General features: G+C 43.6%; 1 protein-coding gene across 1 annotated transcript in view; it reads left to right on the top strand.

Moving 5' to 3' along the window:
- Window positions 1–247: 247 nt before the first annotated feature.
- The window catches only part of LOC126094888 (integral membrane protein DGCR2/IDD-like), a 267,285-nt gene continuing 254,331 nt past the window's right edge, over window positions 248–13,201 (top strand). The window contains exon 1 of the mRNA XM_049909525.1: window positions 248–272. Coding sequence (XP_049765482.1) covers window positions 263–272 — 10 coding nt within the window. The 5' untranslated portion in view covers window positions 248–262. The remainder of the gene's footprint in view (window positions 273–13,201) is intronic.

Below are 13,201 nucleotides of genomic sequence, written 5' to 3'. Positions count from 1 at the left end.
TTTTCCTCCCCTTTCCCACTTGGTGGCAATTTTTGGATCCTCGCTGGGAACGGAGGCCACTTCGGGGCTTCATCTTGTAAGTTGCCTTGCCCACACTGGCACTGCAACGCCTCTTGATAACAGGACCATTCTTTTTCAGGTAATTGTCTCCATACTCGACAACCAAATCGTCACCACTTGCCTCAGCTCACTAACTGTAAACGTTAAGGGCCCATCTCCTCAAGAGGATGCGCCATCTTGGATTTTCAACTCCAATAACAATATGTTGTGGAGTGAGTCACAAGTGAAATCAAGTAACTCATACAGTATCTGAGTGTGGAAATGTGACATGAGCGATCACATACTCTGAATCGTTGGATACTGCGAAACGTCGTCATTCTCCAAAGGAGATTGCATTTAAAGCACTAGTGTGGCGGAGCGTAGTCCACTCCTCATGTGTCTGGGAACCATGCTAATTAGGACTAAAAGGAAATTTTCAACGAGCGGTCTCAAGATCGCTTGACTCACGGGAGAGCGTCATGAATGTGCGTGGAGGCCTGAAATGGCACACGCTTGAGGATAGTCGTCAACTGTTTCGCTAAAGCCTACGGACCAAGTTTCAAGAACCGGAGTCCAGGGAGGGACCTAGGAAGACACTACAGCCGTCTACGTATCGAACCCGTGAGGGCTCGGAGACAAGGTTAGACTAATTACGCCAAGCACTTAGTAGCATACAGATAAAAGTATGGAACGGCGCAAGAAATGCGCGTGCCTAACACTCCGGAATACATACATACATACATATGTACATACATAAATGCTTGTTCCATAGATCATGAATACGACATTTCGTAATGATGTGGAACGTGTCACATTAACATAAGTTTTCTTTACACAAACTAATAATAATTATTTTTTTACTGTCACTACTTCATATCTAAAAATGTATCTATTGAGTAGAAGAAGTTGTCATTCAGAAAGTCTTTTAACTTGCTTTTAAATGTTGGTTGGCTGTCTGTCAGACTTCTAATGCTACTTGGCAAATGACCAAAGATTTTTGTGGCAGCATGATTCATCCCTTTCTGTGCCAAAGTGAGATTTAGTCCAGAATAGTGAAGATCATCTTCTCTTCTTTTGACGATTACTAATTTTTTCCGGTAATGTATATTCTTTAGTGTTGTCTCGATGACAACAAATTTCATGACACGCATCTAACGTTACAACTTACGCCAATCACTTTAATAAACTCGCACTAATTATTCCTTTTCGATAACTTATCTGTTGTGTTATTAAGTTAAAGGGAATGGCAAAAGAATAGTCATCTGGAGAAAAATAAAAAAAAATTGACTGAAACGAATGAGAGACTGCACAAGCACGTCTGAAACTCACAAAGATCCGTTTGTGGATTCAGCTGATCTACCTGTATAGGCTACGATAAAGGTTTACTGTAATTTAGGACAGTTTGTCTGTCAGCCTTAAAAAGACGAGATTTCTTAAAAATCAAGTTAAATTAGGTCCACGCTGTTAACAATATTGTTTACTTTCTTCCCAAAAACTCTGGCGTTTTTAGTGCGCCTAGATACGTTTACAGCTCCAGAGATAACCGATAGTCCACTGTATTTTAAACATTTTAACAGTTACAACCGCAACGATAAAAGCCATGCATCTCTATTCAAATCCAATTTCATCATTCCGCTTTAATTCGTTGCACGAACTTCAATTTACTGCTCGCGCCAATACGTAATAAAATCGATGTCGGATAACGCATTTGTCAGGTAAAACAATACCTTTATTTGTAGCGTATGCTACGCAGTTTGTGGAATATTCAGCTTGTTCAGATCCGAAATACTATTTCATATATGGAAGTCTCGTTCATTCCTGTATTTATAGTGGAAACCGCCTACGGCATGTGAAGTAGTGAACATCGTATACCATCATCATCATCGCCTCCCCGTAACACACTTCTGCTTCTTGATCATCCACCTATTTAACCTGAATGGCACAAAGAAGGAATGACTGTCTCTGCTTCTATAAGTCGATTTTTTTCATTTAACCTCGAAGGTAATGTCGTCCATACGTGAGTGGCGGTAATATGTTGGTTTACCAAACATGCTTGGAATTTTTAGTTAGGCATACCGGTCATAAAGTGTAAAGAAATCTATGCTGTACAGGTACAGCTGCCCATCCAGCTTCAACACGATACCACAGTTCATCAAGAGTACTGACTGCCGTATTTCGCAGGAATCGAATAAAGGGTAGAGCCACGAGTCGTAACACATCTGAAAATTTGTCCATTGTTCAAAGTGTCGTCAATGCGAACAAGAGGTGACCGAGACGTGTAACCAATGGCACCCCATACCATCACGCCGGGTGATACGCCAGTATGGCGATGACGAATATACGCTTCCAATGTGCGTTCACCGCGATGTCGCCAAACACGAATCCGACCATCATAATGCTGTAAACAGAACCTGGATTCATCCGAAAAAATGACGTTTTGCCATTCGTGCACCCAGGTTCGTCGTTAAGTATACCATCGCAGGCGCTCCTGTCTGTTATGCAGAGTCAAGTGTAACTGCAGCCATGGTCTCCGAGCTGATAGTCCATGCTGCTGCAAACGTCGTCGAACTCTTCGTGCAGATGGTTGTTGTCTTGCAAACGTCCCCATCCGTTGACTCAGGGATCGAGACGTGGCTGCACGATCCGTTACAGCCATGCGGATAAGATGCCTGTCATCTCGAGTGCTAGTGATACGGGGCCGTTGGGATCCAGCACGGCGTTCCGTATTACCTTCCTGTACCCACCGATTCCACATTCTGCTAACAGTCATTGGATCTCGACCAACGCGATCAGCTATGTCGCCATACGATAAACCGCAATCGCGATAGGCTACAATTCGACCTTTATCAAAGTCGGAAACGTGATGGTACGCATTTCTCCTCCTTACACGAGGCATCACAACGACGTTTCACCAGGCAACACCTGTCAACTGCTGTTTGTGTATGAGAAATCGGTTGGAAACTTTCGTCATGTCAGCACGTTGTAGGTGTCTCTAGCGGCGCCAGACTTGTGTGAATGCTCTGAAAAGCTAATCATTTGCATATCACAGCATCTTCTTCCTTTCAGCTAAATTTCGCGTCTGTAGCGCGTCATCTTCGTGCTGTAGCAATTTTAATGGCCAGTAGTGTATTTCTGTTGGAAATACGCGACTATAAAGGGTCTCAGCATATGTCTATCTGAGTCAACTTGTAAATATGAAAGGAGATCTAAAACCAGAAATATTTCGACGTAGTAAATTAGGCTGGCAAGGTTGCGGAAGATACTCGCCAGCTTCGAAGTCTAAGACATCGACCGAGCTGAAGAAAACCGTTTTTGACCAATGTTTACTGCCAGTAACAGCTTATGGTTCAAATGGCTCTGAGCGCTATGGGACTTAACTTCTGAGGTCATCAGTCCCCTAGAACTTAGAACTACTTAAACCTAACTAACCTAAGGACATCACACACATCCATGCCCGAGGCAGGATTCGAACCTGCGAACGTAGCGGTCACGCGGTTCCAGACTGTAGCGCCTAGAACCTCATGGCCAGCCCAGCCGGCCTAACAGCTTATGGCTGTGACACATGTACATTAAATGATTCGTTGTTAGTCATGCAAAGAGAAATGGAAAATTCAATGTTGGGCTGCACAAAGCAATACAGAAAGCTATCGGTTGATACCAAACAGGCAACAAAGATTAATGACGTAATGGAAAGAGTGAGTACCTTGAAATAGCAGTGAGCTGGTCGTGTCGTCAAAAAATGGCAGGTGGACGATACAAGTATTACACTGGACTCCAATTCACCAAAAAAAAACACCAAGTGCAGATCACCAGATGGGTGGGCAAGAGATTTAAGAAAGACAGCCGCATTGAACTGGCGACGGGAAGCTCAATAGTGGCAGAAGTGGAAGAACTTGCGGGGAAAATATGTTGCACGCAGACTGAAAGAGACCTCATCACCAAGTGACCGAATAGGCTGATGATGATGATGTGGAACAGTAGTAGGATCCAAAACATTATGATCAGTTGCTTAATGGGGTGTTGGTAGACCTCTGGAGCGCAGTACAGTAGCGACTGTGAGTGGACTCGTCAAGTCCTCGGTAAGTCTGCAGAGGTACGTGGCACCAGGTCACACTGGTCCAGCACATGACGTGCCGGTGGTTGATTGGCGCGCAGCTGACGCCTGTTAGCATCCCAGACGCGTTCTACTGGGTTCAGATCATGAGAATTTGATGTGTTTATTCTTAAATGAAGCGAGGTTAAGAATAAATATCAAATGTGTGTGCCCCATTGTGAGCGTGGGGTTGATCTGCTATTCTGTTATTCTGTGCAACGGATTAATCTGAGATGTACCCTCTACCCTGTGGCTCCTGCAAGATGCAATTTCCACCCCCACACTACTACAGAAGTCAGACAGACGCTCCTAACGTTCTAAAGAGAAATGCCTGAAAACCTTTCAGCAATAAATATCTTCTGGAGTCGTCCGCTGTAATGGAATTGACACAAAAATTCACAAGATTTTTTATGTAACTAGTGGGATACTTGGGTACTGGAGTAGTGCTAGTTAGTGTAAGAAAAAACATTAAACTAACGAAAATTATTATTTATTTTGCAAAAATTCTGAGAAATCACAATGGCACTTTTAGTTATGAATTGAACAAGTTATATCCTGGTTCTTTTCGGAATGTGAAGTTACCTCTCAAGGATAGGATTCGCTAATGAAATTTCTATACAAAGTTTAAGATTGTGATTGACTTGGCAGAATGGCTGAGAGGGGCGCCTACTCAACTTGAATAATTATCCATAAGAATGTTGCTAGGTATGGTCGAGGCTGTCGCGTGTGAAATGCAGTGAAGTGTACTGTTGTGGAGGAAATATGGGGCTCGCAAAAGCTGTAGCGTACAATACCGTAAGCTGTGAAGACTGCTGTCTGCGCCGCTCGCTGCTGACAAATAAGATAACTCTCATTCTATCTGGATTGACTTTCGCCAATCAAACTCTCCCTACGCCTTGATGAAGTCAAGGATTCCTATTCACCGCTAGTCTAACTATTGGCGTGGTACACCGGTGAGGTAACCAGTCCACCGCGATGCCACTCAAAAACTAACTCTGTCCATTCACACCGCACAATAAGTGTGTCGGCCAACACAGTGAACAACACTTAATCGCAAGGACTCAATATAGAGTTCCACTTAGATTCGCTCTCGACAGAGGTGCTCTCCCAGTGAAGTCCTGAGGAGAGACTTGTTCCTCGCTCCAAGAGTGACAATGGAACAGCGCCTCTCCACGCCAGATGTGAAGGGGTATATATTTCAGTCTCTTCCATTACTCCTTCAGCTCAAGGCGTCAGAAATATCGTCTGCCAATCAGTATTGCTCTTCTAAAACGGGAGAATGACGTTTCGTTTAAGGCGACCAATCCGGAAATCTGTAGTATCGGCGTTTGGTATGTGCTGTCTCCCTGTGAAAATCTCTGAAACTGTGTGCTATGTGTAAAGAATGCGTAGGTTGGATGCTCCCACACAATGTAGCGGAATTTGCTTTAAAGCCGAACACGGGGTCGTTCCCCCTTTCACTCGGGCACACGCTGTCTGCTCCACGGGCGGCCGAGGTTGACCTGTCCTCTGAAGGGACCAGCCTCCCGGTGTGTGATCTGCCTCTCTCGAACTAAAAGCTCCTGTGGCCATCGTGTCTGGAATGTATGTGTGTGCGCCAGCCTCGAGTATTTCAACCCCAGTGCACACTTGTTATTTGCATATCGTTTACATGAATTCATACAACATTGAGTTTATCTTATCGAGTTCGGGTTCGAATGAAGCGTCTTGTTGTGTGGAATATGATTGTGAGGGCGGAATATGTAAGTAATGAAGGTCAGGAGACCATGACGTCTTACACCGTTTAAGTACAATAGAACCGTCATAAGAGGTAAACTGTGTTCTGGTGGTGGAACAGCGTGGAGGGAATGAGGGGAGTGTGGAAGTGTGAGAAAAAGTAGGTCACTTCCCCCCTTAAGAGGTTTGCAAGCTCAACAGGTAACTGGTGATTCCCCAGACTGTCTACCCAACTACAGCATAAGAAGCAAGTACAGTGTGTTTCGCAAAGCTATACCAACCCTTCCTCGCAGTTCACCTTCAACACTACAAAGCCGTGCATACTGAGCGAGGATGACACGGTGATCGGCGGTACCAATGGGCGCTTAAGAGCCTGTTGACGGAGGTCATTGTTGTGTAGTAGTAACCCCACATCGATTTTTGAAGAATCGAACTCTCACGTAAAAACAACCGAAAACGTGATATTAGTTCAGAAGTGAATTAACGTGTTAAACACATGCCGTTAATAACGCTAAATCTTTGTAGTTGAAGACGTAAAACCCTACTTATGTTGGGATTCACTAACAAGGAGACGGCATGAGCGTGGAGTCGGGGATTTGTCCGAAATTTTGTGTGGTGAAAGAGGACCCTCACGTGGTTAAAATATTAGGACGCACTACCCGGAAAATCCCGGGAAAAATCGATCCAAAGTTTCTTAGGTGCCTTATGAGTATACAATGTTAGTCCACTGCCGAGCCGCCATCTGGCCTTGATGTTTAGGGCTCGGACTCTTACATCAGAGATCTCGGGTTCTATTCCTCCTCTGGCACTTTTTTTTCTTCTGTTTCATTTTCTTTTGTTATTCCACCAATTATTCAGAAAGTTTCCCAAACCTACATTATCTTTAACAAATTAGTTACGTTATTGAATAAAAATTATTTTCTTTTTGTCCAACAACACAATTCATGGCGGTGGGTTTTCCATTTTTCATTGTAAAGTATATAAGGAGAATCATTGGGTTTTTAATCAGAATAACAAATTGGATTGTGAGATATTCAATTTTTATACATATAATAATTATAAACAAGATCTGCAGTGGTAATTATCGTAAAAACGAATGAAGCAATAATTTTGCGACATCTTGCGCAACATATAAAAGCGGATTTTTTTTACAATCACAGGGCGTTTGCAACACGTCTGTACAAAAATTTGCCCCATTAACATTTACGAAAATGTTTTGAGTTTCTGATAATTTTGAGGCAAACTAGGCATATTGAATCATGTCTCGGAATATTGGTGACGATAACTGATGGTGAATTATAGAATGAATTTTTATACAGTCTTCCCGGAAATTAATTTCGCGATTCTCCTGTAACAATGCGCTGCAATTTTGCAAGCAACAGAAGAAAAAAAAAGTGCCAGAGGAGGAATGGAACCCGAGACCTCTGGCGTAAGGGTTCGACCTCTAACAATGTAGGCCAGACGGCGGCTCGCCAGTGGACTAACACTTTACACTCATAAGGCATCTAAGAAACTTTGGATCGAGTTTTCTGGGGATTTTCCGAGTAGTGCGTCCTAATACAGGGTGATTCAAAAAGAAAACCACAACTTTAAAAATGTGTATTTAATGAAAGAAACATAATATAACCTTCTGTTATACATCATTACAAAGAGTATTTAAAAAGGTTTTTTTTCACTCAAAAACAAGTTCAGAGATGTTCAATATGGCCCTCTCCAGACACTCGAGCAATATCAACCCGATACTCCAACTCGTCCCACACTCTCTGTAGCATATCAGGCGTAACAGTTTGGATAGCTGCTGTTATTTCTCGTTTCAAATCATCAATGGTGGCTGGGAGAGGTGGCCGAAACACCATATCCTTAACATACCCCCATAAGAAAAAATCACACGGGGTAAGATCAGGGCTTCTTGGAGGCCAGTGATGAAGTGCTCTGTCACGGGCTGCCTGGCGGCCGATCCATCGCCTCGGGTAGTTGATGTTCGGGAAGTTACGGACAGATAAGTGCCAATGTTGATTGTGGAATTTGCAGCTCTCTACTAGCTCTGCGAGTCGATTTTCCTGGGCTGCGAACAAATGCTTGCTGGATGCGTGCTACATTTTCATCACTCGTTCTCGGCCGTCCAGAACTTTTCCCTTTGCACAAACACCCATTGTCTGTAAACTGTTTATACCAACGTTTAATACACCACCTATCAGGAGGTTTAACACCATACTTCGTTCGAAATGCACGCTGAACAACTGTCGTCGATTCACTTCTGCCGTACTCAATAACACAAAAAGCTTTCTGTTGAGCGGTCGCCATCTTAGCATCAACTGACGCTGACGCCTAGTCAACAGCGCCTCAAGCGAACAAATGTACAAATAAATGAAACTTTATAGCTCCCTTAATTCGCCGACAGCTAGTGCTTAGCTCTGCTTTTTGTCGTTGCAGAGTTTTAAATTCCTAAAGTTGTGGTATTCTTTTTGAATCACCCTGTATTTTAAGCACGTGGGGTGTTACGGGTCCTCTTTCACTACACAAAATTTCGGACAAATCCCGGACCCCACGGTCGTGCCGTCTCCTTGTAAGTACTCTCATTATCTGTTGCGTTCCAAGCCAGAGGCACACAGTAAGTACCACGGGAGTCCGTCACCACACAGGCGCAGCCGCTTGCCTCAGTCCCATAGGAAGACAGCAGGTGGCGCTCACAAGGGCACACCTCTTCCCGCTTCTGCGTCATTTCCTTCAGCGTGTCATACGCGAGTACGTCCGCCGACTGTGTGGGCAGCTGCCTTTGGGGGCGCTGCCGACGGCAGACTGCTCTGCTTGCACCTCGTACGGACAGACACGAAAATCGTTCCGCCGACGGGCACTGAAACACGACGCGCTGCGGACACACTGGCATTTCCAGACTGGCAGCTAGACAGTTCGGTTCACGGCCTGCAGCCACCTCAGTACAGTTTGCTGAAGACCGTCTTTCGACTTAGCTGCCGCTGTTTACGAACTAACTGGACTATCAAGTGTGTCTGTAGTCACTCAGTTACAGTTACAGAGACAGCAAAAATTATTTACATTTCATTGCATTAAGTTTAGGACATGAACTGCCACACATCGAATTGTACCAAGGTACCAATTTGCAACATACTATTAATAAGTTTCGTTTGTTATTTCTTATTTTGTTGCCATATTTCTGTTACAGAGATGCACAGGTCAAACAAGTGTTTCATTAGCGAGTGTGCAATCTGCTACTCTCAAGGAACTACAGCAGGAAAACACTGCTCTGCTACCATGGAGGTGTGGGCTGAATTAAAAGTAACACTCAGTTACTAAAATTCACCACCTTATCTCGTGAACTATGTGCCATACAAAGCTATAATTCTGCACGTACATTCACTGGTATATGTCTATATGGTCTGCAAAATGTGTTGCGAATAGAGTAATAGGGAAGTAAATTTAAATGCCATGCCTCATACTGAATTTCTTTCCTTTCGTTGTTTCGTGGAAGTGTCAGAGAAATCTTTGAAAAAGATTTGAAATTATGTGTTAAGTTTGTTGGAAGTTCAAATGGTTCAAATGGCTCTGAGCACTATCGGACTTTACATCTGAGGCCATCAGTCCCGTAGAACTTAGAAGCACTTAAACCTACCTAACCTAAGGACATCGCACACATCCATGCCCGAGGATTCGAACCTGCGACCGTAGCAGTCGCGCGGTTCCGGACTGAAGCGCCTAGAACCGCTCTGCCACCGCGGCCGCCTGTTTGTTGGAAGTCATTAAGTGCTCTCATTCTGAAATACTGATTGAATATGATCTGGGTAACTTGCACACCGTGAATTATATTGCCTCAAGAGATATACGGAGTTTCTAACTTTGAAGGTAAATTTTAATTACTTCATTTACCCTATCAAGGTAACCCTTTAATCAGGCACTTCATTTATTTAATATATAAATTAAAAGTTTTTTTGGAAATTAGGTTGATTATTGTTTTGGTTATTTTGAATTAATTTGTTCCGATTTGGTTATATTTTTTTTGTTTAGTGTATATATATATATATATATTACATTTAATTAAATTGACTTACTGAGTTGAACCTTTCATGTAAGATTATGCCCGTTAATAAGTAAACTGCTACAGCATTTTAAATTTCTATATTTGGTCAATAATTTTTTGCAATACTGAATATAAACTTTTTGTTGCCTCTGGAAATTGTTAGATAGGCAACCTGCAAGGCAGACTAGGTGTTCAGCTCCCCATTTTTTGCCGCTTAGTAATATACGAGGCGAATAAAAATTGTCCCGTAACACTTCCTTGCGATATCCCCGAAGTTTGTTTCACGTCCGAAAATCTCTCTCCATTAGCAATTCCGATAATTATTTGCGTTTGCTTAGAATATGTCCAATGATTCTTTCTTTCATCTACCCTTCCTACAATTAATTTTGCATGCTCTTCCTCCTGGAAGCGTAGCCATAGATATTTTCGGCTATGGCAGTTTCCCATGTTTCACAGCCAGTAGTACGATAGAGTCTCTTTTTTTTAAAAAAAAAAGAAAAAAGAAAAAAAAATAAATAATGTCTCCTGACTGAGCTGATGCGTTCTGCCACGACCTCCCCTCTTGCGCCAAAGTCTTCACCTCCTCCTTCGTTATCCTCCAACAGTTGTTACCCCCTACAGCTCCATCTAGTGCCATTTGTATAGGTTATTCCCTGGTGTCTTAACACATCTTCTGCCATCCCGCGCCTCTCCTTACCGGTATTTTCCATAGGTTATTTTCTTTGCCGATTCTTCAGGCAACCTCGTCATACCTTACATTATCAGTCCGCCTTATTTTCAAAGCTCTTCTATCCTGGTCTGGTTTCCCCATAGTCCATGTTTCAGTATCATACAATACTGTGAACCACCCGTACATTTTCATAAATTTCATCCAAATTCTAATCTATATACGGTACTAGTAGACCTGTTTGACCAAGATTGTCCTCTTTCCCTGTGATAGTCTGTTTTTCATGTCCATCGTGCTTCGTCCATCACCGGTGATTTTGCTTCGAAGGTAGCACAACTTCGCAAAGGAGTAATCAGTAATGGGTACTTCCACCTATTCATTACCACACTTGTTGTTTTGAGAATTATCAGTCTGTCTCAGCAGCAGGTCTTCTTGAGTATCGCTATATTTTTTTCCGGCGTAGCGATACACACAACAGCATCGTACGGGGACTCTCACGACGCTGATCCGTCAGATTTTCTTACGAGCAGGTAACGATAACCGTCCTATGGCGTTTCCTTGGGCTATGCCCGAAGCTGCTCTCACATTTGACTCCTTCAGACATCGCGGTCGCTTTCTGGTTGGTCCTGGATCCCTGACGCCCAGGCTGGTGATCGGCAAGTGTACGACACCGTAGATACTCATTTTTTTAGCTTAATTCTTCCGACCATTGGCTGTTCTGCTGGCAGGAATTCAATCTCCTTTCCTCGGGTCGATCGTCACCACACCGGAATCTGATAATGAGTTTGCTTACGGAGGCAGATTAGCCTTGCTGTGTGCAATAGTCGCGGCTTGTTTGAGAAGAGGACGTAGTTGTGGCAGGGTCAAGTCTTAGACTGGTTCACAAGCGGACGAAGTCTTCTGTAATATCCTTCAGCATCAGCACACGCTGTAACATTCTAATAAAAGTTGAAAATAGCTAGGGAAGCCTGCACGCTTATGTCGTAATGCACTGTTTATTGCAAGATGAACTAGGAGGGGACAGAAACATGCCGGCCGCGGTGGTCTAGCGGTTCTGGCGCTGCAGTCCGGAACCGCGGGACTGCTACGGTCGCAGGTTCGAATCCTGCCTCGGGCATGGGTGTGTGTGATGTCCTTAGGTTAGTTAGGTTTAAGTAGTTCTAAGTTCTAGGGGACTTATGACCTAAGATGTTGAGTCCCATAGTGCTCAGAGCCATTTGAACCATTTGACAGAAACATTGGAAGAGCAAAGACATCTACATCTACGTGGATACACTATAAATCACACGCAAATGCCTGGCAAAGGGTTCATCGGACCACCTTAGCAATAATTCTACATCTACATCTACATTTATACTCCGCAAGCCACCCAACGGTGTGTGGCTGAGGGCACTTTCGTGCCACTGTCATTACCTCCCTTTGCTGTTCCAGTCGCGTATGGTTCGCGGGAAGAACGACTGTCTGAAAGCCTCCGTGCGCGCTCTAATCTCTCTAATTTTACATTCGTGATCTCTTCGGGAGGTATAAGTAGGGGGAAGCAATATAGATACCTCATCCAGAAACGCATCCTCTCGAAACCTGGCGAACAAGCTACACCGCGATGCAGAGCGCCTCTCTTGCAGAGTCTGCCACTTGAGTTTGCTAAACATCTCCGTAACGCTATCACGCTTACCAAACAACCCCGTGACGAAACGCGCCGCTCTTCTTTGGATCTTCTCTATCTCCTCTGTCAACCCGACCTGGTACGGATCCCACACTGATGAGCAATACTCAAGTATAGGTCGAACGAGTGTTTTGTAAGCCACCTCCTTTGTCGATGGACTACATTTTCTAAGGACTCTCCCAATGAATCTCAACCTGGCACCCGCCGTACCAACAGTTACTTTTAGATGATCATTCCACTTCAAATCTTTTCGCACGCATACTCCCAGATATTTTACAGAAGTAACTGCTACCAGTGTTTGTTCCGCTATCATATAATCATACAATAAAGGATCCTTCTTTCTATGTATTCGCAATACATTACATTTGTCTATGTTAAGAGTCAATTGCCACTACCTGCACAAAGTGCCTATCCGCTGCAGATCTTCCTGCATTTCGCTGCAATTTTCTAATGCTGCAACTTCTCTGTATACTACAGCATCATCCGCGAAAAGCCGCATGGAACTTCCAACACTATCTACTAGGTCATTTATATATATTGTGAAAAGCAATGGTCCCATAACACTCCCCTGTGGCACGCCAGAGGTTACTTTATTGTCTGTAGACGTCTCTCCATTGAGAACAACATGCTGTGTTCTGTTTGCTAAAAACTCTTCAATCCAGCCACACAGCTGGTCTGATATTCCGTAGGCTCTTACTTTGTTTATCAGGTGACAGTGTGGAACTGTATAGAACGCCTTCCGTAGTCAAGGAAAATAGCATCTACCTGGGAGCCTGTATCTAATATTTTCTGTTATTCGACTCTCGAGCAGCGTGCGGGAAAGAAAAAACAAAAAGCCGTACCTTCTGAAGCGACCTCTGATTTCCCATATTTTATTATGATTACCGTTTGTCCCTATGTAGTTGACAACATTTTCGCATTCGAAGGAGAAAGCTCGTGACTGAAATTTCGTGAGAAGATCCCTACGCAACGAGGGACGCCTTTGTTTTA

Source organism: Schistocerca cancellata, chromosome 8 (assembly GCF_023864275.1).
Source record: "Schistocerca cancellata isolate TAMUIC-IGC-003103 chromosome 8, iqSchCanc2.1, whole genome shotgun sequence".
NCBI classification, from domain to species: Eukaryota; Metazoa; Arthropoda; class Insecta; order Orthoptera; family Acrididae; genus Schistocerca; species Schistocerca cancellata.
The sequence above is the reverse complement of the archived record's forward strand: the minus strand, read 5'-3'. Positions and strand labels throughout refer to the sequence as shown.